At 45.6% G+C, this 26,519-nt stretch overlaps 1 protein-coding gene and 1 long non-coding RNA gene across 2 annotated transcripts in view; both read right to left on the reverse strand.

The window, feature by feature from the left end:
• Positions 1–1,115: 1,115 nt before the first annotated feature.
• LOC145821125 (uncharacterized) overlaps positions 1,116–26,519 on the reverse strand; it is a 35,968-nt gene continuing 10,564 nt past the window's right edge. Inside the window, exon 2 of the long non-coding RNA XR_014363164.1 lies at positions 1,116–1,383. This is a non-coding gene — a long non-coding RNA (uncharacterized LOC145821125). The remainder of the gene's footprint in view (positions 1,384–26,519) is intronic.
• On the reverse strand, positions 22,648–23,494 carry LOC145821124 (uncharacterized). The gene is made up of 2 exons (XM_082917695.1): positions 22,909–23,494; positions 22,648–22,826 (listed from the first exon to the last, which is right to left on the reverse strand). The coding sequence occupies exons 1-2, from the start codon at positions 23,311–23,313 to the stop codon at positions 22,680–22,682; spliced, it is 552 nt and encodes a 183-aa protein (XP_082773821.1). The 5' UTR covers positions 23,314–23,494; the 3' UTR covers positions 22,648–22,679.

Consider the following 26,519-nt stretch of genomic DNA (forward strand, 5'->3'; position numbering starts at 1 on the left):
GCTTTGTCACTTTGAAATGGTTGGCCAGTGGTGTGCTGACTGGCTTGGCATCTTTCATGTTGAACCTTTCAATCACCCGTTCAACATATTTCTCTTGTGATAGCCATATCTTCTTGGCTTTCCTGTCACGAACAATCTTTATGCCCAAAATCTGTTGTGCTAGGCCTAAATTCTTCATGTCAAAATACCGCGACAAGTTTTTTTTTAACTTGTTAATCATAGCAATATCTTGTCCGATGATCAACATATCATCGACATATAACAGTAGGATAATGAAGTTTCCATCCGAAAATCTTTGGAAATATACACACTGGTCTGCTACCGTTCTTATGTACTCGTGATCCACCTTGAATGAATCAAACTTCTTGTACCATGTCTCGACGCTTGCTTTAGGCCGTAGAGACTCTTCTTCAGTTTGCAGACTAGATTTTGTTTCCCTTTAACTTCAAATCCGTCTGGTTGCTCCATATAGATCTTTTCCTTCAAATCACCATGGAGAAAGGAAGTCTTGACATCCATCTGTTCTACTTCCAAATTCAAGCGAGCTCCTAATCCCAAAGTTACTCGAATGGAAGTCATCTTCACAACCGTGGAGAAGATATCATCAAAGTCAATTCCCTTCTTCTGCCCAAAACCTTTGACCACCAAGCGAGCTTTATGCTGCAATAGTTTACCGTTACCATCTTTATTCAACTTATACACCCATTCGTTCTTCAAGACTCTCCTGCCTCTTAGAAGTGGAACAAGCTCATAAGTGTGATTCTTCTGCAAAGAACTCATTTCCTCCTTCATGGCTTGCATCTAACAGTCTTTCTCTGTATGACTCTTTGCTTTCGTGGCTTTTTGTTGTTCCTATTCTAAAACATCTTGTTCGTGAATAGAGAGAACAAGGTCCATTTGTCGTACTTGCAACGATGGTTGTTATGGGCCAGGTTCACAGTTATGACTAGGGTGGCGTTATCACGACCCAAACCAGCCCTTAGCAGTTTAGGCCATGACCGACCAATAATCCCCGATTAGCCGGCCTTAAAGACAAAAACAAATTATTAGTAATCATAAACGGGGCTTGGCGGAAGTAATAACAAAATATAAAAGAAGTCCATTAAGCGGTGCAAACATGACAAATTCATATATATATATATATATTAAACTTCAAACTTCATACATAGATGCAATTACAACAAACTTAAACATCTTTCACAACTTCCAAACATAAACAAGGTTCTTCAAATAACAAAGACAAAAGTAAACAAAAAGAAAGGGTTGACAAGCTTGGCTTCTCTTGAGACCAAGTAACGCTGCATCACGGAGGCACTTCATGAGCAGCTTCACGAAAGGGTGGACTCCCAAGGTAACTCTAGACTTGGCGATGCATTTGCTTACCTACATGTATATAAGGAAGAAAGGGTGAGCTAAAGCCCAGTAAGTAATATCAGAATAAAAGGGTTAGATGAATGATGTCCAGCACAATACAAACATAACTTGTTAATCTCAAAACGAATCACGATTGAGCATTTGTCATATCGAAAATTTAATAATCATACATCATGCGTGGTACATCCAATAGACCAAAGCAAAGGAACCTAAAGGCCAAATCAAAGGGACCATTAAGGTCAACAAAGGGACCATGTAGGTCTAAACAAAGGGTCCACGTAGGTCTAACATCAGAGATCTCTGTAATTCCAATAAACAAAGAGCCATGGTATTGTTTTCCCCAGATGAGGGCCTCACTAAAGGATGCCACAAATACTTTTCAAACCGAACATTCATTCATTCATTCATTCAAATAACATTTCACAAGTATGATTCTTGAAGTAATTCAAAATACATTTGAACATATCTTTATAAAGATACTACTCACAGTGCGCTTGTACAGACATTAGGCTTCGGGTGACCACCTACACAAAACACATAGCAAAGACACACATTGAAACACATGTACTAGACAAACATTATAGCTTTATTCAATTTCTTGAGTGTGTTTCTAACTTACTGCATCATTAATGATGCCTAAACAATGCCCAAGGATGCCTAAAAGAACATGGGGATGAAACCATGCTCATGCGAATATTTTTCAAAAATAGTTCAAAACAGGGTGTTCGCTCGAGTGCACCTTTGGTCGTTCGAGCGGTTTACATGGTCTGCAAAAGTTCTGGATGTTGTCAAAGTAGGCTTGAGCTATCCCTTGGTCGCTCGAGCCAAGTGTAATGGAAAGCTGGGTTCGCTTGAGTGCACACTTGGTCACTTGAGCCAAGTGCAAAGTTTTGTAAAAAAGCTGATTGCATGCAAAGTCCGCTTAAGCGACAACTTTATCGCTCGAGCAAAGTGTTTGAATTCTAAAATTTCCAGAATAGAATTCAAGTCTCAAAACGTGGATTTCTTAGTTCAAAGCTTGCATGGTTGATAGAGACATGTTCAAACACTTTATAACTCTTGAACTCATGATCATTTTCAAACCATAGACCCAAAATCTCTTTCAATTTTCAAAACAAGAACCCAAAACTCCCATAATTCTGCTATGCATGTAAAAGAACCAACTCTTGTCCTTCAACATATGAATATATGACGTGGTGAGTGCAGAATTATGAAGAACCCTTAAGAATAACAAGTTTGAGCTCCATGAATGTAGGAATATTTGGAAAATCAAGCTTAAAGATGATAAAATATGCATGCATGTCCATAATTAACTCATGTTCACTATATTCAAGTTGGTTCTAACATTCTTCTTTACAACACCAAGGATCCTCTAGAGTGATTTTTTCCTAAAGTTTCCTAGAGTGCTACATTGTGTGGTTGAGATTTACTGGCAAGTCACATCAATTTTACAATTATATGAAACTCACTCTAATTACTTCATGAATTCAACACTAGATGGATTATCTACAAAGCTTATGGTTGTAATTCTTACATAAAGCTTGAATTTGAGAATTTGCTAGCTTAATTCCTTCAATTCTTCCTCTCCTCTTCACAATTCTTCTTCTTCTCTCTCTAAAAGTTGAAGCTCTCTACTTATCTCTTTAAAATCTCAGCCACAAAGTGTTGAAGAGTGAACTCAAACACTCTTAATAACACACAAATATATATAATAATAAATTAGGTTAGGCTAATTAAGTAGGCTTAAGTCTTAATTAAACAAGCTTAAATCTAATTAATTTATTCTAATTATTTTAATCTAAATCAATTTTTAATTAAACTTCCCATATGGTTCTAAGGCCTCATTTGGCATGTTATAGTTTTAGCTTAAAAGTCAAAAAGTTACTAAAAAAACTAAAAAGTCACAGATTCCCTTGTCTCTTTACTTTTCACACATTTTTTCGTAAAAAGCTAAAAAGTCATTCCAAACATACTAGTTTTTTTTTACCTCATATTTTAGCTAAAAAACCAAAAAGTTACTAAAATGGCCTGTTCCTAAACAAGGCCCAAATATTCTAATTAGCCTATTGAACTTGCCAATTTTGGTTTCTGAATCTGTTTGAGTTTTCAATTTCTGATTTAAAATATTCTAACAAATATTCCATAAGCAAACAGATATGTACAAAATTAAACACATAGTTATGCAAATTCTATGAATAAAATAATATACAAAAATGACATGCATGTCAGGGTCGTCACAAGCGCAGCCCTCGCCACACTATACGGATACGCGAGTGCCCTTTTATGTAACCAGGGGACTATTATAGGTGGCCATTGGCGCCTCTAGGAGGTACTGCCTTTCTTCACTACCTTTGCATTTCCGTTTTCTTCTCTCATTCTTGTGCTCATTTGCTATTTTGTCATGTAGATGTGATGCTTCGAATACTTCATGGTGCTTGCTCCAGAGATATAGGGTATTACCTCTGAGGTATATCCATGCATTATCTGTTATCACCACCGTTATTAGAGTTGTCTCATCTCTTTTCCACGTTTAGTGAGTGTGGAGCTTTTTTTGACGCTGTCACTTAGCATATGAGTTTTTCTCCCTGTTTCCAGTTTGGTCCTTATTCTTTGATCATCCTATTCCTTATTCTGACTGAACTAATTTCTCTTTAAGGTCATGTGGAGACCTTGGACCGGTGTCAACGTGGCCGACATCAGTTAGTATCTCATTGTATGGGCGATCATTGAGCAACTAATCTTGCTAGAGTGTTTGTACTGCAGGGTATGATATTTGTCTGAACGGGTCTACTGCTAGTGTTTGGAGATGTTGGAGGCCTATATTCTGGTAGAGGTTCCTGAGAGAGTCTTGGGCGTTGACAGTTATACTACAAAGGAAGTAGTCAAGGCGATGTAAGGCATTAATGTTGCAGTTCTACTGGTTGAGGGCGATTACATGGGGTACGTCTGAGATCATCTGATGGGCCCACTAGTTAGACTGGCTCATCTTAGTGGTCTATGTCGTTTTCCCCCGATAGATGTGGGTTAAGACTTAGTTTAGGCCCCAATTGCGGATGTAGGGTAAGATGGAGATATTAGAGCTGTTGCTGCTGTAGAGGGCTTAGCAGTGATGCCTATCGCCATTTCAGTGATGGTAGCTGGTGGTACAGTAGCAATGGACATTCCGGAGCTTGCCATAGTATCTTTTAATCTGCCTACCAAACTTGAACATGTAGCTTTCTTATTTCACTACTCTTATCCCTACATTGTTCTTTGCCTTGTGACTGTATTGATCTAGATTTCCTTTATTGGCATAGGTTCCTCGTAGACATGTTTAGGACTACCATAGGACGATGGCTGACATGATAGTTTTGATCTGAGAGTATGAGTTAGGTGCTCGGGTTCCTAGTCAAGTATCTTTCTTTCCAACTGTACACACCCCATTTTTGACTAGCCTTAGACTTGGGCACTCCCTTTTGAGTTCTCGATGATGAAAATGAGAGGTGTATCTTTGTAAGTTCCACGGTAAGAGTTCTAAGGATCAAGCTTTAAACCCTCAAATGACCTATTTTGGACAAAAAAATTTTTGACCAAAATGGAAACTCTATCAAAATGAGTTTTGGTGGTGCAACTCCAAATGCTACCACAGTGTTTTGAAGCTCATATTTTCAAAATCAAAGCATTGTATTCTTTCAAACAGACAGGGCAAAGAATATAGTGGAAGTGAATGGGAAGGATAAAATCCTCTAAAATACTTGTTTCTTCCTTCAATTCAGGCTAACCTGCTCTTGTTAATCTGACGATGTACCCACTAGCTGACCGGACACCAAATGATGGCCAACCATAAAAGCACTTGGCAGATCACCAAGAAGCTCAGCTAATTGAATGTTCTGGGTACAGAGCATTTTTGAGAATTTTAGTTTTTTTTTGCTTACCTACCACAAATATCTCATATATTTGTGACCTGAGCTCTATATATAGAGCTTGCTAGCTCTTTTCAAAGGGTTGGAAAAAAGCTTGCCTAATGGATAGTAAGGTTTGAGAGCTCTCTCTCATTCTTTTCTTGCCCCCCACCTACCTCCTTCAACCTTAACACTAAATTCTCCATTAAAGCTTGGTCCTAAGCTTTGGACAAAGGACTTTGGATATTAAAGAACACTCTTAGAAACTCTTGAGGGACCTTAAAGAGAGTTTGTGAACAAAAAAAGCCCCATCCTCTTTAAGAGGTGAATCCTTAGCATCTTCAATCTTATTGTCTTGCTTCTGCTTTAATTCTAGCTTTATTTGCATTATGTAATTGTTGTAAGTCCACATGGATGTGGAGGGAGTATGTAGACACCCCATTTTTGACCGACCTTAAGACTCAGACGTCACTGATTGAGCGCTTGGTGATGTTGCATAATGTGCTCGTTCAGAAGTTTCAGAGTTGCGGCCGTGAGCCCTGCCTCCGGACTTCCGAATCCTCTTTTGTGCTTTGCCTCGGTTTGCGAACCAGGCTCAGTTTTCTTTGTTTCTTTTCCTGAGGGGAGGGAGAGGTCCCGTAGACCATCTCTCAGTGGCCGTGGGCTACATTTCGTGGTCGTAGGCCATTTTGCCCATTTCGGAGTCCGGTTTCCGGTTTTTCGGAATCGTTGGCCGTGTGCCTCGGTTCGGGACCGCCTAACCATCTCCGTTTGTTCTGATTTTTGGCATACTTCTTATTTTCTCCCTTTTGAGGGACACTGGGGTCTGAGAAACCCACTTCGTGGCCGAATGCCACTTTCGGTGCTTAACAGCCCATTTTCGGGACCTTGAACTGCGCGTTTTGGTCCCCGAACATTCGTTTTGCAACGGTTTTCGTTCATTTTTGCCAGGTACCTCTGTTTTATCACCGGGGAGGTCACTGAAGGGTGGGAGGCCAGTAATTGTTGCAGCAACTAGTTATACATCCTCCGACGCCCTCCGACGCCCGTTTTTCACACTTCCGGGCTAATGTTGAACACCTTGGGGTCACATTCTTGAACTTTGAACCACATATTTGTGATGTACACACTTGGGAGGATCCTAAAAGTTGGTGGCCGGCCAGTAATTCCACCTGACCCTTTTGAACCCCTCATTCCGGGCTAATGTTGAATACCCTGGGCCCACTTTCTTGAACTTTGAACCACATATTTGTGATGTACACACTTGGGAGGATCCTAAAAGTTGGTGGCCGGCCAGTAATTCCACCTGACCCTTTTGAACCCCTCCTTCCGGGCTAATGTTGAACACCCTTGAGCCACTTTCTTGGACTTTTAACCACAGGGTTGTATTGTACACACATGGGAGGACACCATCATGTGGTGGCCGGCCACTAAATCAGCTTGACCCTTTTGACCCCTAGCCGGCCGGCTAGGGGGTGTGGCCGGCCGGCCACCTGCAACCAAAATAACTGGCCGGCCGAGATCCTTGCACTGTATAGCTTTATCCCCCAGAAAATATCAATATCCGGGGGATATTTTGTGGGGGAAAGTTGGCCTCCTTTTCTCCCACCTTTACACCCCCTTTTTGGTCCTTATAACCAGCAAGCCATATCACATTTAGGGGTTAGAAAATTTGTTCTTCAAGCCTCAAGATCCATATCTCCCTCCATCCTTCTCATTTTCCTAAAAAACCTTAAGTCCTACACCTTGTTTTCTTCATCACCACCAAGCTCTACCATCACCACTTCATTTCCAGCAACAAGGAGGGCTTCTCAAAGGCTAAAGGAGCTGCAAATTGGTCCAAGAAGCAACAAAAGACTTGTCTCCAAGGGTGAGTTACCATTTTCTCTTTTTTGAGCTTTTCTTTGCAATATTTCTTAGCCTCTCCTTCTTATACATTTGAGCTCCGACCAAAACTGAAAGTATCTTTTTTTTTGAGCTCATTTTCATGTCTCATTAAGGGCTCAACCCTGTTTGATCCCTCCATCTTGCACTTGCTTCATTATCCCTCTAAAAGGTCATTTTCTTGCATGATATTTTTAGCTTGTGTGTGATTTATTTTGGAGCATGTTGTAAACTCATAATAGGCTTATTTTGAGCCCCTCTTCAACATTGAAGAAGGGCTCAACACTGTTTGAGACTTCCATGTTATACTTCCCTTTATACTCCTTTTTTGGTCCCATTTTTGCATGCTATGGCAGCCTACCATACTTTTGTTTTTGGCCATTTTACAGTTCTGGAAATAGTCTTATTTTGGTCCATTCTTCATGTTTCATTTAGGGCCTTTCATGGTTTGGGACCTCCATATGCCACTTCATGTTATATCTCTCTTTTATTCCCCATTCTTGCATGTTTAGTTAGCCTATCATGTTTTTGTTTTTGGCCATTTTACAGGCCTAGAGATAGTCTTATTTTGACCTTCTTAACATGCTTCATTAAGGGTCTTTGGCTGTTTGGTGAATATTTTGCATACCTCATGTTATAGCCACTTTTGAGCCTCATTTTTGCATTGCATTTCTAATATATTTGTATACTGTTTTTGGGGCTGCCATAAACTGTAAATAGTCTTATTTTGGGTCCCTCTTCAACATTGTTGAAGGACCCTAACCTGTTTGGGGCCAGCAGCTATGAGTTGCTTCTTAATCCCATGTTTAGGGCCATTTCTTGCATGCTAGTTTTGCCCTATCTTGGTTTGCTGTTTGGCCATGTTTTGTACTGGTAAAATTATAATTTTGGGGCTGCCTTGCTTCTGTCTTTACATTCCATGTCCATATTATGCATGTTTGGTATAGCTATAGGCCATTTCGGGTGCCAAAATTCGCATTTCGGGACTATTCCATGCATTTGATGTCATTTCGCCTCATTTCGGGACTGTTTTACCCCATATTTCATTGCTGAAATTCTATTAGAATGATTGCTTTCCATTTCTACGTCGTTGCATCGCATTCTACCATTGCCTCGGTTTGCGTGCCCGTGTGCACGCATTTCGAGGCACTTCATTTTCATCCACCGGCATCCTATGTGAGTGTGGCTGAGGCTCACTCATGTTGGTATAAGCCCATATCATGTTTTCATGTCATTTGCATCGCATTCTGTCATCGTCTCGGTTTGCGTGCCCGTGTGCACGCATTTCGAGGCACTTTATTTTCATCTATCGGCATCCTATGTGAGTGTGGCTGAGGCTCACTCATGTTGGTATAAGCCCATATCATGTTTTCTATGTCATTTGCATTGCATATATCATCGCCTCGGTTTGCGTGCCCGTGTGCACGCATTTCGAGGCACTTCATTTTCATCTACCAGCTTCTTATGTGAGTGTGGCTGAGGCTCTCTCATGTTAGTATAAGTCCATGTTGCGTTTTCCATGCCATTGCATTGCGTATGCCATTGCCTCGGTTTGCGTGCCCGTGTGCACGCATTTCGAGGCACTTCATTTTCATCCACCGACATCTTATGTGAGTGTGGCTGAGGCTCTCTCATGTTAGTATAAGTCCATGTTGCATTCTATATGCCATTTTCCATGTCATTTGCATTGCGCATGTCATCACCTCGGTTTGCGTGCCCGTGTGCACGCATTTTGAGGCATCTCTTTTTTACAGCATTGTGCATACTAGGTTGTATCTTAGATCACATTCTGTCATTTTCTCGGTTTGCGTGCCCGCGTGCACGTATTTCGAGGCACGTCATTCCATAGCATTGTGTATGTTAGGATTGTATTTTAGTTGCATTTCATGCATGTCATGCATATTGCATCGTGTTCGGGATAGGAGTTAGCCCGAGCACGGGAAACGAGATACATTCCGTACTCCGAGTGACGGGATGTGTCTCAATTTCCCAGTCACCGACATTCCGGATCATCCATGATGGAGTTAGGTTTTATTGTGTTTCATGTGCATTCATCCTATATTGAAATGTGCATTTCGATTCCTCGGCCATCATGCCTCGGTATGCGTGATTGGTGGCACGAGGATCGAGGTATGCATATATTTGTGAAATACATTGCTATGCCCCTTTCCTGCTCTCTGTTGCAGCAAAATCAGGAATCAACAATTTTTCGGGACTTGGCACGCATTTCAAGAATAACTGCTAAACAGAGGCTAATTGGGGCATCCCGGTGGATTTCCGTGCAAGACAACCCGGACATGCATCATCCATCAGAAGCGAGGCAGTCCCTGGCTTGCACGCCAGTTTTATTTACTTTCTTAGTTAATTTGTTAATTAATTAGGAATTTGTATATTATTCGGACTGTAATATTCTTTTATTTGGGACTGTATATTTATTTGGACCCTCTGCGCGAGGGCACAACTGTAATAAGTGTGCGTGAGTGTGATGTATGTCTGCCAACCCCACGTCTTTCTCCCTTTTATTTATCCGCTTATGATGGTTAGATTAGGGCATATTTAAATTAGCATACAGTACGACAGCATGTTTGCATCATTCATCTGTATTGCATGCACCGGGCTCGGCGCATCATACTAACTGCATTTGTATTTCAATTCCAAATTGAATACATGTTAGTTGTAGCATTCCATATGCCATGTTTAGAATAGCCGAGCCTGCTATAGTTGCATTTTTGCATGTGTTGCATTAGGCATTTCTGTATATTTAGGATCATGCATGATTTCTAATAAACTTCTTTTTTTAGCTTGGAGTACTCGGTGAGTTTTATGCTTTAGCATCCTTGCATGCGTGTGAGTGACTGCCATGAATAGCATGCTTACCATGAGGCTATATGTTTATGTGATATAACTGCCTGAATGCCTGTGGGTGAAGGTTGGGTTACTTAAATTGGAATAAATCATCAAATGTTTCAAGCCTACCTGCGAGTAGCGAACCCTCTTTCAAAAACAAACATGAAATGTTTCGTTCCAATTCAGGCGACCCGGTCTATACTTGTATGTTGTGCGTATCACATAGTAACCTAGGCTAATAACCGGTTTAAGGACACACAAAGTTTTCAAAAATTGATATCATGGTTAGTAGAGGCCGGTCTATAACCGGGCGAGCGGGGGTGCTCACGAAGTGACCTTCCCCAATCGTACCCAAGTTCCCGAGCCGAGGCAACTTTGGTGATGACGGACACGTGGCCTTTTGGCACCGAGTCAGGGTTTCCTAAATTTCCCAAAATAAAATATTTAGGTGGCGACTCTGTATCTGGCAAAGCAGTCCATGTTTGGCACTTCTTTCAAAAAAATCTGTTTTCTCAAAAACAATTTGCCAGATTTGGACTCTTTGGTTCAGACTTAGAACCGTGACTACAAAGTCGAGTCCGAGCTGTAGCGAGGTCCCCCGCGGGCTTGTTACAGTTTCTGGCGACTCTGTTGGGGATTTAGAGAACTTGACTCGAACTCGTGATATTTGTTTTTGACTATACTTGTGTGTTTCTTTGCATTGCATTTGCATTGGTGCGCCTAGGACACCGTGTTTGCCATCTGCTATTCCTGAACGGTTTGCCGGAGGCTTGTCTTGTCAAGGCATGACCATAAGGCTGACCGGTTGTGGGCTCTGCCAGTATGGGAACACAAACCCCGGTTTTTCCGGGGCACCCTCTTTGACCTTTCGACCTAGTGCATATTCGGATCCATAGTGACCATTCCAAATTAGGACAGGTTGCTTACCCGTTTATAGGTTGTTTAAAACCGCTGTGTGCGTAGTGAAACCCTAGCTCCTGACAAAATAGGACAGGGAAACCCTACCCCAACATAGGGGTGTTTTGGCTCTCACTTATCTGTTATGTGCTTTAGAGTGCGTCTCTACAGGAATGCATGTATCAGTATATGAGTTTGGACATCAGGCCTGCGGGCATCAGTTCAGTATTGTCAGTATCAGGCCTGCGGGCATCAGTTCAGTATTGTCAGTATCAGGCCTGCGGGCATCAGTTCAGTACATGAGTTTGGGTATCAGGCCTGCGGGCATCAGCCAGTATTTGAGAATTAGTTATCTGCGGATATCAGATTCTGTTTTAGGGGACAGTGATACAGGGATAATAATCAGTGTTTGAGGACAGTGTGTATTCAGCTTATTGACTGTGTGTTGATTATGCCCGGCTGTGTGTCATGCATTTTATTTTAAGCTGTTATGCTGTCCGTTTATCTGTTTATTTATTTCCTTTTCGCTTTATTTATCTTTTGCTAGGTCAGTTCTAGCACAATTGCTTCCAACCCAGCAGGCATTCCCCAAGCACTTTGGGCACGAGATCGTCGACTCCATCGATCTGAGGATCTAATCGATGGACAGCCAGTGTTCCATTCTCTACCCCCTGTTACCAGAAGGAAGCAGAAAAAGCGCAGTGTATCTGAACAAAGATCACCAGAACAGTGGTTTCCCCCATCGGTGGACAGTCGGATTGAGATCCCCATTGAGACAGATCTGCCAGTAGTTCAGACAAATCAAAACAGTATGACGGCACCAACAGGAGTTGAGGAGATGATGCGCCAAATGCAAGAAACCATGCGGGCCATGCAGCAGGATGCCGTTCGCCGAGATGAACTCGCTAAAGCAACAGGCCGAAATTATGACCCAGCAGGCTGAGCTGATTACTAGACTGCAACAACAGAATACAGCATCTGCTTCACAACAAATTCCTCCTCCGGCGAGCGCTCCATTACCTGAGCAGACACCTGTTGTTCAGAACGCTCCTCCAAACACCCAGAATACTGTGCCGACTATCTAGAACCTGCAAGAGGACACGAATCTTCCAACGGGGCCAGCTCCGCCCCCGCTTCCGCCACAATTGTCCAAGGTCCATACACCCAATCACCCGGACTCTCCCCTCGAGGTCGAGGTTGATCATACAGCTCTGAAATTGAGCAAACTGGAGAAGCTCTTCAAGAAATCCCAAGGGGTCAAGGCTATGCCGGATATCGAAGACGGATATACCGAGGAGGCCGTAACACTCCCCGATAGGTTCAAAATGCCACAAATTGACCGCTTTGACGGGTCCGGCGACCCCATGGTCCATCTCCGACTGTTTGCAGACATCTTGCGGCCAATGGGCCTAACACGACCACAGAAGCTTTCACTATTCGGCCGAACCCTGTCGGGTGTGGCCGCCCATTGGTACGCAAAGTTACAAGATGAAGTGAAAAGGAATTGGGATGAAATGGCTGAGGCCTTTGTCGCACAATATTCATACAACACTCAGATCGAGATCACAACTCGTGATCTCGAAACGACAAGGCAAGAGCCCAAAGAAACTTTCTCGGACTTTGTGATCCGATGGAGGGCAAAGGCGTCAATGATGACTTTAAGGCCCACTGACAAAGATCAAATCCGGATGATTGTGCGCAATCTCCACCCAAAGTTGATGCAGAGAATGATTGTAGTCCCCTTCCCTACTTTCGCAGATTTACACGAGATGGGGGTGCAAATCGAAGATGCAATGAAACAAGGTCTGTTTGACCACGACAGAGAACAACCGAGGAGGACTTTCAACCGTAACAACAATGCGGGCCCGAGTGGCGCTGCAAATACGAGAGCCTCGGAAGTTAGTATGGTCACCACCACTCCCCCTCCCCCTCCAAGGCCCATGGCTGCCACACCCTTCTCCGGCGCGTCCGGAAGCAACACACAAACCAACAGATTCCAACCGCGAGGCCAAAGAACCTTTAGCCCACTATATATGCCCCTGACCAAAGTTCTGGGAATATTGATCAGGAAAAATCATTTGAAACCCCTGGAGCCAAAGCCATTACCGAATCCACTCCCCCCCTCTTATGACCCAGCAAAATACTGTGCGTATCACCAACAACACGGTCACGACACCGACCGGTGTTACAGATTGCGTCATGAGATCCAGGATCTTATTGACAAACAGGTGATCGCGCCTCCTGATAAACCCAATGTCACAACCAACCCTCTCCCACCACATAACCAAGCTCCTTCTCCCAATAGAATCAATTTTATCCAGACTGTGGTCGCATCTTACGATCCTAGCATCTATATTACGCCCACCCACCTACCCAAGCCGGAGGTGCTCCTCCCCGACTGCACTGATTTCTTGTGCATGGTGGACATCTCCAAAACCCAACCAGAACCGACGGTGGTGACCGTCGAAGATAGGGCAGGGCAGATTTTGGGAGAGAATGAGATTGTTGAATCTGGGACTGGACAGAATTTTGTTGGGGGAGCCTATGATCCAAGCAAGTACATCCTATCAACGAGCCGAATTGGGCTAGGTATAGAATTGCCAGAGACAGGAGAGTTATGCATGATCCGGGGGGATGGATATGGGCTATGGGCAGATGATCTGACAGCCGTAGAGGAGGACTATGCCAACTTGCAATTTTTCGATGACCAGGAACCGGGGGATGCGTCAATCAACTGGTATGATTATGAGGGATCAGCGGAGGTCACTGGATGGCTCGAGGATCAACCAGATGCAGTGGGGGAAGCCCAACCAGAACAGAGCCCGGCAGGGGCAGAAGTATCAGTTGTGGCCGGAATGGCCGAAAGTCAAGTTGTATCACCGGAGAGCGCCGGTGCTAAGAATTCCGCTCGAGATTTGGGCATTATTGATACGGGAATTGTTGAACAAACAGCTGTACTGATGCAGCTGGAACGAGAAAAGTTTGAGGAGGCTGAGAGAATTAGGAAAGCTAAAGGCCCTGAGGGGACTGAAAGTGCTGTGTGCACGAAGATAGAGAATGCTGCGAGCATGTGGACAGGGAATACTGCGAGTGCAACTAAACCGAAGCCAGACAGGTGTCTGTTGGCTGCCGATGGAATGTGGTGGGAAGACGATGACTTATGTCTTGCCCACACGGATGAAGACTGGGGGAATAATCAACCGGATGACACTTGGTACCTCGATGAGGTTGACCATATGACGAGAAGTGGGCGGTACTTCAAACCCCCACACCTGGACCAACCCGAGGCATCCGGGAAGGATAGAGAAGCGGAGAAACAGAAGGAGAAGCAGATTGAAGAGGAAGCTGTGCTGAAACAGTTAAAAAAGATACAAGCAGACATCTCCATCTGGGGACTGCTAATGGCATCACGAGTACATAGGGAGGCTGTCCTATCTGCCATGGACAAGTCCAAACTCTCCATAGACACCACGCCTGAACAGCTGGTTGGGCTGGTTTTTCCGGGAGGAGGTTCCCCGGCATTAACCTTTTCGGACAAGGAGCTACCGCCTGAGGGCACAAATCATAATAAACCTCTCTATATTTCTGTGGAGTGTAGAGATAAGTGGATACCGGTGGTACTTGTTGATACCGGGTCTGCGATTAATGTCTGCCCGACCAGAACGGCATATGCAATCGGGTTGAAGCCCATGGACTTCGTCCCAACTACCCAAGTGATCAGAGCATACGACAATACCAGCAGAGAAGTGATGGGGACTGTTAAAATTCAAACCAAGGTTGGTCCAGGACAACACAGCATCGAATTTCATATCTTGGACGTTCCCGCAACCTTTAACCTACTTTTGGGGCGACCGTGGTTGCACCAGGTCAAAGCAGTCTCTTCCACTCTACATCAGATGCTAAAGTACCCTCACGGGAAAGGGGTAGCGATCGTTTTTGGGAATTCATCAATCCATCCACCGCCGGAAGTGTCCACACCCGTCTTGGAGGTTGAGCACGGCACGGAGGATGTGTTTTTATCGGGGTTCACTTTGGCGGAGGCCCGAATTGTACAGAATGTCATGGCTGTGAATGAGGGTATGTACGTTAGTGCTCAATCTATCTACCTTATGAACAAGCTAAAACATACTCCCGGGATGGGATTAGGGAGAAGCGGCCGGAAGGGCGTCTCAGTGTTGGCCGAAGTGCCACACAACCCTCACGCCTTTGGACTGGGTTATCTGCCCACAAAAGAGGACTGGGTGAGAAAAGGGAAAGAAATGGCCGGAAGGGCCAGGGCAAAGAAGGCTGGGAAGCCATTTGAGTTAATGCATAGGCCCATCTAGGGTACCCTAAACGGACGCTTCGTCCGGGAGGGGGAAGATTTTCCATTCTGCGGCTTCCCAGAGCCATGGCTGAACGCGGAGAAGAAGCGCGTGCCTGGTTTTGAAATCTTCTTCGACATACAATTATCTGGGGATGACGTTGCCGAAGCGCAGACAGACCCACCAACTGAGGTTGAGCAGTGTAGAACAGTGGATCTTGAGAGCACAGAGCTTGAAATGGGGGTAGCACTGGCGTGTCTACTATCAGATCCTCCGATCGGCCAAGAGTGCTTGGGGGATAACTCTTCGGTTTCTATGATTGGAGATGAAATAGTTGCGGGCTTTCCAGCGCCGATCTTGGATGCATCTATCGCACCTTCTCTCATCTGGCAATATGAAGAAGGCTTTTTATCTAGCAGCTCCGGGTCAGGTAGTGAGCCGGAATCTGATTCCACCGAATCTTGTGCGTCGGAATCAGATTCCAGCTCGACTGAGTCTGAGTCCGGTATTCCTGGGGGTGATAACCCGGATACCACAGTCCTGTCTAGGTCGTCATTTTCATTTTCTTTTGAGTCTGTTGTAACAGAGGAATCTGACGGCTTGGAAATATTTAATGAGAATGATGTGGATGTGGTTTCTGAGTATTTTTCTGTGCCTTTGATTTATTGCTTAAATCAGGATTTTCAAAATTTTGATGAAAACAACGAGGGAAAAATTCCCCCAGTTTTGCAACGGTTAATTGATCAAGAGCAGGAAAGATTTGTTAAACCTTTAATGGATGAAATCACTACTGTGAACTTGGTACTGAGAAGGACCCGCGGCTGGTCCAGATCGGGTCCACGTTGTCTTCAGAGGAGCGCGAGCGCTTAGTCGCTTTATTAAAAGATTTCAAAGATGTTTTCGCGTGGTCCTACGAAGACATGCCTGGAATCGATCCTGAGATTGTACAGCACCGGATCCCTCTTGATCCTGAGGCCCGCCCTGTCAAACAGAAACTCAGAAGGATTCGCCCGGACTGGGCTCTCAAAATTAAGGAAGAGGTCACCAAGCAAATTGACGCAGGGTTCCTGCTGGTATCTGAATACCCAACTTGGTTGGCCAACATTGTTCCGGTGCCAAAGAAGGACGGCAGAATTCGGGTCTGTGTAGACTTCAGAGATTTGAACAGGGCCAGTCCGAAGGACGACTTTCCCTTGCCACACATTGATGAATTGGTGGATTTCACGGCAGGACACGCCTTGCTTTCATTTATGGATGGTTTCTCAGGCTATAATCAGATAGTAATGGCACCCGAAGACCGGGAGAAGACTGCGTTCACTACCCCGTGGGGTACATATTGTTATAGAGTGATGCCATTCGGGTTGAAAAATGCTAGAGCTACGTATCAACGGGCAGCAACTACAATATTGCATGATATGATCCATAAAGAGGTCAAGGTGTATGTGGACGACATGATTGTCAAGTCCAAAGAAAGAGAGGGCCACTACACCGCCTTACAAAAATTCTTTCAAAGGATCAAAGAGTTTCGGCTGCGACTGAATCCCCAGAAATGCACGTTTGGTGTTACAGCGGGGAAGATGCTAGGGTTTCTGATTACACAAAGGGGCATCGAGGTCGACCCTTCCAAAATCAAGGCCATCTTAGAAATGCCACCACCAAGGACTGAAAAGGAGGTGCGAGGCTTTCTGGGTAAAGTGCAATTCATAAGACGGTTTATTTCTAAATTAACCTTGACTTGTGAACCACTTTTTGGTCTCTTGAAGAAAGGAAAGAAATTCCAATGGGACGGCCGATGTCAAGCAGCTTTTGAGCAGATCAAAGAATATCTACAGAACCCGCCCGTGTTGTCACCACCAGAGCCGGGGAGACCGTTGATATTGTACCTTTCGGTAACTGAGACTACCATGGGCTGCATGCTCGCGCAGGAGTCAGAAGACAAAGTGGAAAGAGCCATCTACTATATGAGCAAAAAGATGCTGGATTACGAGACCCGCTATACACCGCTGGAGAAGGCTTGTTTGGCCTTGGTATGGGCAACCAGGAAGCTGCGGCACTACCTGTTAGCTCACTCTGTAATGTTGGTTTCGCGTTTGGATCCCGTCAAATATCTCTTCGAGAAACCAGCACTTACGGGTGGGCTAGCTCGTTGGCTGCTGTTGCTCTCCGAATTTGATTTGAAGTATGTAACGCGCAAGTCAGTAAAAGGGAGAGCGGTAGCGGAGTTCCTTGCCGACCACCCGGTTGAGGGGGATGAAGCGGTTGAGTATCTATTCCCAGATGAAGCCATTCTGCACGTCGAAGATGAAACTTGGACGATGTACTTTGACGGAGCGTCAAACCAGTATGGGTATGGGATAGGGGTGTTGCTAATAGCGCCTGACGATTCCCGTATCCCTTTAGCATTCAAGCTTCGGTTTAAAGTCTCCAACAATGAAGCAGAGTATGAGGCATGTATTGCTGGCCTGGAAGCAGCCCTAGAACTAGGGGTAAGACGGTTGGACGTCATTGGGGACTCGAACCTTGTTGTGTCTCAAGCAAAAGGAGACTGGAAAGTCAAGGAGGAAAGAATGATAATTTACCACCAAACCTTGGATTTGTTAATTCCTCGGTTTGAGAAGCTAAATTTCACCCACCTCATAAGAGAGAACAACAGGTTTGCAGATTCACTAGCAACTCTATCTTCTATGATAGACATCCCGTCCGGAGTCCGGATGCGTCCAGTCATCATTGATCAAAAGTTTGCGCCGGCATACGAGTCGATTTCCGCCATAGATGAGGCTCAAGACGGCAACCCTTGGTATTACGACATCTGGAACTTCTTGGAAAAGGAGGCGTATCCACTAGGGGCAAATGCCAAGGATAAGAGGGCCATCAGAAGAATGGCTGCTCAGTTCATTATCTGCGGGGGAAAGCTGTACAAAAGGGGTCATCTGGGAATGCATAAGCTCTGTGTAGAAGCCGAAGAGTCGAAACGCCTGATGAAAGCCATCCATGGGGGGGAGTGCGGTGCACACATGAATGGAGTAATGCTGGCCAGAAAGATCCTCAGACAGGGCTACTACTGGTCAACCATGGAGGAGGATTGTATTAGTTTTGTTCGGCGATGCCACAAGTGTCAAATTCATGCAAACCGCATGAACATCCCGCCGTCAAAGCTGTACAACATGACTTCGCCATGGCCTTTTTCAGTCTGGGGAATTGATGTGATCGGAGCTGTTACCCCGAAGGGGTCAAACGGGCATGAGTTTATCCTAGTAGCGATAGATTATTTCATAAAGTGGGTCGAGGCCCAATCATATGCGGTGTTGAAGGCGTCGCACGTCGCAAAGTTCATCAGAAACAACATCATCTGTCGCTACGGGGTGCCAAACGAGATAATTTCAGATAATGGTTCCCACTTCAAGAAAGAAGTGATAGACTTGTTGGAAAAATACAATGTGGCTTTCCATAAGTCATCTACATACCGGCCACAGACCAACGGAGCGGTTGAGGCCGCCAACAAGAATATCAAGCATATACTGCAGAAGATGGTGGGAACCTTTCGGGATTGGCCAGACAAGCTGCCATTTGCTCTGTGGGGCTACAGGACTTCAATCAGAACTTCTACTGGGGCGACTCCATATTCATTGGTCTATGGAATGGAGGCTGTTCTACCCATTGAGATTGAGGTTCCGTCGTTACGAGTATTGGCTGAGTGCCAAATAGCCGAAGTAGATTGGCAGCAAAGCAGATTCGAAGAACCCATGCTCTTTGATGAAAGAAGACTGAAAGCACTGTACCACATCCAAGGCTATCAACGCAGAATTGCCCGGGCTTTCAACAAGAAGGTTAAGTCTAGGAACCTGAAAGAAGGAGATTTGGTGCTCAAAGACAACCGAGCTCCCATCCACGACCCAAGGGGCAAGTTCAAACCCAATTGGACTGGTCCTTACATCATCAAAGCTATCTGGTCAGGTGGAGCTGTGGTTCTGATGGATCTAGATGGCTTGGAGTTCTCACAACCGATCAATATGGACAAGTTGAAGAAATATTACCCTTGAGAGGCTCGCTAGGCCGAAAACTCGAAAGGGCGACCTAGGCAAAAGTCAGGTCACAAAAAATTAGAAAATATAAAAACTGAGCTCGCAAGGTTGAAAACCCGCAAAGGGCGGCCTTGGCAAAAGTTAGAGCGCAAAAGGAGAGTGAAAATACTCGAGTGAACCCGGGCCTGAACTACGTAAGGCTTGATTCCCATCTTTGGGATACGTAGGCAACTTCACCTTGAAGTTCAGCCATAAACTTTTCCCCGATCAACTCTGTCCATTTCAATCATCTCAGTCATCTTTATCCATCAGCATTTATCGCGATCTCCGGTACAGTGCTGTTCAAACTAGGGGCAACTTTCCGTTGCCGCGACGGTGCAAAGTTACTCAGACAAGGGGCAACTATCCGTTGCCATGAAGTGCCGCATTGTTCTTCAGACTAGGGGCAACTTTCCAGTTTCAGGGATCTGGGGTTGTGCATCTCAGTGACAGATCTTCGGCGTGTCCAGTTCTGATCCGCATCGAAAATAGTTTTGAAAATTTTTAATAAAAGTCGACTTTGTTCAAATTAATCTTTTTACGACTAAGACCATTTTTGGACCAAAAGCGGAAAATTTTCAGTACCACAACTTTCAATTTCATTGATTTCAAAACCGAGTTCTCCTGCTCTTGCATTACAATCGAGGTTGCCTTTTTAGTACATTCATAAAGAAAACTTGAAAATGCTAAATAAGCAATAAATTTGGGGCATAGTTGAATCAAGTATCTCTGTGTCCCCTCCCAGAGCTGGACGAAGCATCTGATGCCAAGCTAGGACCAACCTGTGCCTCCTCATTGAGCCAATCCAAGCACTCGTCGGACAAAGTGCAACTGAAAGCAGAAGCAGGGGCCAGGAGCTCTCTAGTCCTCCATGCTGTGGCATATCGGGCAAGGTGTGCACCCCGGATCGGGAAAGCGGCTGGGTACTCAATCCCCTCCGGTGGGCAGGTCTGATCATGACCAAACTGACGCAGAAATCGGAACGAAAAATAAAATACGCAGTGGGTTAGACCAATCAATTGGATCCCAATCAGCCGGGACATACTATAGCTCATTACCGGGAGGTTGAGCCAAGGACAACGCCAAGCAATGCCGTCTGCGGACAAATTGCATATCCAATCGAACTACCACCTTTCGTCAAGAGCATTGACTAGGCGCTGTCGAAAGAAGTAGCCTCGAGCTGAATAGGCCGGGCAAGAGTCCACAACCTGCAACTTGTACATTAACCATACCTGGGGGAGGGATGGAAAATGAGAGAATAAAGAACAGAGAGATGTACGATGAGAGAAAAGTAAGACAAGGGTTTTGTGAGAAAAACCGAGCCTGAGGGTCGAGTGATGTGAGCAAATATATATGTGAGGTCGGGTGGGAAACATTACCTGCAGCAGCAGTGAACTCCCAGCAAACCTAGTCGCCTCCCGGCAATAGACAGAATCTAAGCCCATCAGTGTCTCGGCCAAGGTCATGGCAATACAGCTCTTTCCTTCTCTCAAGCCTTGGGCGACTTCAATTAGGCAAATGCTAGCCCCGCCGAAGCCCGAGGAAAGCAGAAAGTGAGACAACAAACACAAGCAGAGGGCGTGTTGCCGGAAACCCTGCCAATAATGGTTGCTGCGGTCACCGGCGTCGGAAAAACGATGGATCAAGCCGAGGATGTCCAGTTCCCCACTGCAGATCAGAGATCGAGCGTCATGCGCCGTGAGCCCACACATCCGCCCTAAGGCCTGAGCATGGCCAAAACGGAGCTGGGGCAAGATCACTTCAGAGCATTCAGACTCCATCAAAACCTGAAAATCTTCGAAAGTGGGACACATCTCTTGGCCGCCAAAGCTAAAAACGTGCGTCACTGGATTCCAGAATCTTACCGCGGCATGGAGAAAAGGGAACTGTAGCGGAGTACGGCTCAGCGTGAATAGTGCATTCAAGCCGAAACCCCGGAAGTTCAGCTTTTCCGAGCCATCTAGAGAAGAGATCCAAGATGTGAGATTTTTCGCGAGAAACGCCTCCATCTTTGTGTAAAACTAAGATGAAATGAATGTTCCCGAAGTTGAGGCTTTTATAGAGGGAAAAACACTATTCACGGGGACACGTGTCAAAAATCAGGTGGCTGCAGGAATAAGTGGCCGGCCGGCCACCTTTTCTGGCTGGCCAGCCATTCTCTTTTTCAAAAATGGCCGGCCAGCTGTCTCTCTCCACAAAATTGGCCGGCCGGCTCCCAAAGGTGGCCGGCAATGCTGCAGTGTATCTCCTTGGCCCTGTTTTACTCTTCGAGGGAAAGTTTCAAGCATTTCCATGCAACGGGAGAGTCAAAGGCCTTCATCTCCCTCCGTTTCGGATGCGTTCCGGTGCCCGGATCGCCCGAAGTACACTCTGTTATTGCTGAGTTTTGTTTATCGAGTTGTTGTTTTGCTTATCGAGTTGTTTGTCGAGCGGACGTGTTTTCGAGTCATTGCGCTCTGTTTAAGCAATCTTTGTTTAAGTCTTGTTTATTTGCGTTGTCAACGTTATTGCATTTTGTTTATCGAGTTGTAAACTTGCTAAAGGTTCTGTTATATCTTAGTAAGTTGAGTTGCTTAGTTTGTTGCGTCGATTCACTACCTGACTTGGTGATTACATAATGCACATTACCATTCAATTTCATTTTTATGCAAAATAAAATGATGCGATACGATGCTAAAGTTTAAAATACAAACACCTTTTCAAAAGCTGTTTCATTCCATCATGCTTTACAACAAACAAAGGTACAAGTTTTACAAAAAATAAAACTGCCTAACAATGTGCAAAGTGCTACAAACTACTAGCAAAAAGAAAAAATAAATCAGGAAACAACAGCATCAATGTCCTCGAGAGCGGGAACGAGAAGCACTCCTCATCCTCTTCTGCGGGACAACCTCTGCACCATCATCATCATCTGAGTCGGAGCTGTCATCCTCAGGATCCCCCTCAGCCTCGCCTCTGTTCCCCGAACCAAGACCGGAGCCCCCCTCCTCAGCAGATGTCTCTGACTGACGGTCGGTAGCCTCCTCCTCCTCCTCAACATCCTCCTCCTCCTCATCAGGCTCCGCCTCTACAACGTGAGCCCTGCGTCTGCGGACAGGCCCTCCTCGAGCTCCTCGAAAAGGTCTAGATGGCCCGGCTCCTCGGAAAGGTCGGGATGGCCCCGCCCCTGAAAAGGCCCGGGTGACCCAACTCCCTAAAAAGGCCCAGATGGCCCAGCTCCCCAAGGAGGCCCAGGTGGCCTGGCCTGCGGCTGACCGGACCATGAAGGCATCTGAAAACAAAAAGTTCAATTCAAATACATCAGTCCAAATATATACATCAGATGCAGATACAAGCAAAGGCTACGTGAAGTGGGTGCATGTAAATACAGTGTACAAGTGGGGTGTGTGTCAGATGTGCTCTACACAAGTAGTCTATCGATGCAGTAGAAATCAGCATGTCATCAGAAGTATGATAAATGCCAGAAAACTGAAAGGTACCTGAATGCCCGCGACAGACAACTGTGCCTCCCTACGCAGGACCATGCCCTCGAGCGTGGCCACCAGTCTAACCACCTCCTCCATGTACCCTCGCGGTGGCTGCAAATATGAGCTCATAATCATCAGTGAACAAAAGAATGTCTAAACATCTGAATGATGAATGAAAAACAGTGGAGCATACCAGCGGTGAGTCAGGATCAATGGCGTATCGATCACTGGGCATCGGAGGCTCTAGCGGGATCGGGGTCGGAGAGATAGCCCCATACTGCCACGCCATCAACTCAGTCGGCATATCTGGCCATCCAGGATGAGGATAAGTCGACGGAATCGGAGGAACCGGTCTACCCCCACCTCTAGATGTACCAGCCCTACTAGTAGAAGGGGCGTCTGCAGCCTGAGCTCGGGCCTGGCCCGAGGATGACATACCGGCAGGCCTCGTCATCGGGGTGCGAGCTCCCGTCAATGGAGGCATCAAATATATGTGACGGTAAGTGGCGTAGTCCCCCTCCTCAAGATATAGTAAAGCATCGCTACCCAGCATAGCGCCGACTACCTCCGAGTAAGAGAGCCTGTCAGCAGTCCGCATACTGACTGGGGGTACTGCGGGAGGATCCTGAGAAAGATACCCCCATACCTGACGCAGAAAGCGTTCCCCCAGGAACCATGCCCTGCCAACCGGCCCTTCGAGCAGGACCCTATACTGGGAGATGTCCGACCCTCCGGTATACTGAAGTCGGAGACCATCACCCAGGGGCGTCCAAGGCTGCCATGAGATCTGCGGATGATAAATGCATAAACCAATCAGAAATCGGGAATATACAGAGCAAATCAAAGATGAAAATGAAAGGAACTGAAAGTTCTGAAGTACCTCTGAATGCCGCACAGTGTCAAAGTACTGTCGCAGGTAAATGAGGGTCTCTCGGGGTCTCGGCCGGTGCGGGCCCTCGAACACTAGTGAGTATGGGGTCATGGGAAGCCCTGCCACCTCTAACTCTGGGGCTAATGCTGGGAAGTATACATAGACCCATAGTTGAGAAAAGCAGTGCAGAATGTAAGTACGAAATGCTGAGAGCAAAATACAGACTGTAAAAGTGCGCTGTGAGTGCAATGTACAAGTAATGAAAAGCAGAAATGTAAATCAAGGGGACAGAAAAGTACCTCCCAGGCTCTCCAGTAGCCACCAAGTAAATCTTCCCGCCCGCGGGAGGTCGCGCTCATATAAAAGTAAAGGGTAGCCAGGCCGGCGCCACCCCAGTCATATCGATGGACCTGTGATAGGTCAACCAGAGCGCTCAGCAGGTATAGCCCGACTGTGTTCCCTCTATCGGCGAACAGGGTAGTCCCGAAGAGGAACATAAGGAAACCACGGGCGTACTGCTCCGTCTCCTCAGGAGTCTCGGGCACCATCTCCGCCCGCCGAAAGTGGGAAGAGAACCAAGTGTATCGGACTCTCCCAGAAACCCTGTCAACAGGCGGGCGAGCCCCCAATAGATACATCCAAGCGGCCTCCCACTCGCCCATATCCTCATCATAGGGGATCGGCCAACCTCCTATGTCCAAGCCAGTCAACACAGCGAAGTCTAGAGGCGTCATGGTCATGTCTCCAGTGGCAGAGAAATGAAAGGAGTTGGTGGTGTCCCACCATCTCTCTACCAATGCTGCCATCAGTGTCCTCCTGGCGGAACAACGTGACAACCCAATGCAGAAGGGCCTGAACCCTGCCAAGTCTACCAAATCTCGGACACCCTCCGGGAGCTCAGCGTACCAGTCCCGCGCGGCGGTGGAACCGTATCCCCGTACACTGCGAGAACCAACCTGTATTTAGAATGAATACATGTGTCAATAACGAAATGAATGGGCTGTGTGCCAATGAGATGAACTGGGCTGCGTGCCAATGGAATGAAATGGGCTGTGTGCCGATGAAGTGAAATAAGCTACATGCAAATTTAATCTGGGCTGCGTGTTCAGAAAATTTGAAGTTTGGGCTGCGTGTTCAACTTTCTATCAGTGTGGGCTGCGTGTTCACTATTCTAATCTGGGCTGCGTGTTCAGAAAATTTAAAGTTTGGGCTGCGTGTTCAACTTTCTATCAGTGTGGGCTGCGTGTTCACTATTTAATCTAGGCTGCGTGTTCAGAAAATTTGAAGTTTGGGCTGCGTGTTCGACTTTCAATCAGTGTGGGCTGCGTGTTCACTATTCAACTGGGCTGCGTGTTCAGAAAATTTAAGTTTGGGCTGCGTGTTCAAATTTCAACTAGTGTGGGCTGCGTGTTCACTATTCTAATCTGGGCTGCGTGTTCAGAAAATTTAAAGTTTGGGCTGCGTGTTCAACTTTCTATCAGTGTGGGCTGCGTGTTCACTATTCTAATCTGGGCTGCGTGTTCAGAAAATTTAAAGTTTGGGCTGCGTGTTCAACTTTCTATCAGTGTGGGCTGCGTGTTCACTATTTAATCTGGGCTGCGTGTTCAGAAAATTTGAAGTTTGGGCTGCGTGTTCGACTTTCAATCAGTGTGGGCTGCGTGTTCACTATTCAACTGGGCTGCGTGTTCAGAAAATTTAAGTTTGGGCTGCGTGTTCAAATTTCAACTAGTGTGGGCTGCGTGTTCACTATTCTAATCTGGGCTGCGTGTTCAGAAAATTTAAAGTTTGGGCTGCGTGTTCAACTTTCTATCAGTGTGGGCTGCGTGTTCACTATTCTAATCTGGGCTGCGTGTTCAGAAAATTTAAAGTTTGGGCTGCGTGTTCAACTTTCTATCAGTGTGGGCTGCGTGTTCACTATTTAATCTGGGCTGCGTGTTCAGAAAATTTGAAGTTTGGGCTGCGTGTTCGACTTTCAATCAGTGTGGGCTGCGTGTTCACTATTTAATCTGGGCTGCGTGTTCAGAAAATTTAAAGTTTGGGCTGCGTGTTCAACTTTCTATCAGTGTGGGCTGCGTGTTCACTATTTAATCTGGGCTGCGTGTTCAGAAAATTTGAAGTTTGGGCTGCGTGTTCGACTTTCAATCAGTGTGGGCTGCGTGTTCACTATTCAACTGGGCTGCGTGTTCAGAAAATTTAAGTTTGGGCTGCGTGTTCAAATTTCAACTAGTGTGGGCTGCGTGTTCAGAAAATTTAAAGTTTGGGCTGCGTGTTCAACTTTCTATCAGTGTGGGCTGCGTGTTCACTATTCTAATCTGGGCTGCGTGTTCAGAAAATTTAAAGTTTGGGCTGCGTGTTCAACTTTCTATCAGTGTGGGCTGCGTGTTCACTATTTAATCTGTGCTGCGTGTTCAGAAAATTTGAAGTTTGGGCTGCGTGTTCGACTTTCAATCAGTGTGGGCTGCGTGTTCACTATTTAATCTGGGCTGCGTATTCAGAAAATTTAAAGTTTGGGCTGCGTGTTCAACTTTCTATCAGTGTGGGCTGCGTGTTCACTATTTAATCTGGACTACGTGTTCAGAAAATTTGAAGTTTGGGCTGCGTGTTCAACTTTCTATCAGTGTGGGCTGCGTGTTCACTATTTAATCTGGGCTGCGTGTTCAGAAAATTTAAAGTTTGGGCTGCGTGTTCAACTTTCTATCAGTGTGGGCTGCGTGTTCACTATTCTAATCTGGGCTGCGTGTTCAGAAAATTTAAAGTGTGGGCTGTGTGTTCACTTTCGAATTCGGGCTGTGTGTTCGACAAATTAGTGTTTGAGCCGTGTGTTCGCCTCTTAACTAATGTGTACTGTGCGTTCGCAATTAATTAATGAGCCAAGTGTTCAGAAATTCGGGTGTTTAAACTACGTGTTCAGGATGCAAGCAAAGTACTATGTC

The sequence above is a fragment of the Camellia sinensis genome, chromosome 3 (assembly GCF_055761805.1).
Source record: "Camellia sinensis isolate YWXY chromosome 3, ASM5576180v1, whole genome shotgun sequence".
Lineage (NCBI taxonomy): Eukaryota > Viridiplantae > Streptophyta > Magnoliopsida > Ericales > Theaceae > Camellia > Camellia sinensis.

Bases quoted from the DNA above. Each gene is read 5' to 3' on its own strand.
- LOC145821124 (XM_082917695.1), bottom strand. From the start codon at position 23,313: ATGCGGACTGCTGACAGGCTCTCTTACTCGGAGGTAGTCGGCGCTATG. The intron at 22,827-22,908 runs GTATGCTCCACT...TCATATTTGCAG, and splicing joins TTGATCCTGACTCACCGCTG to CCACCGCGAGGGTACATGGA.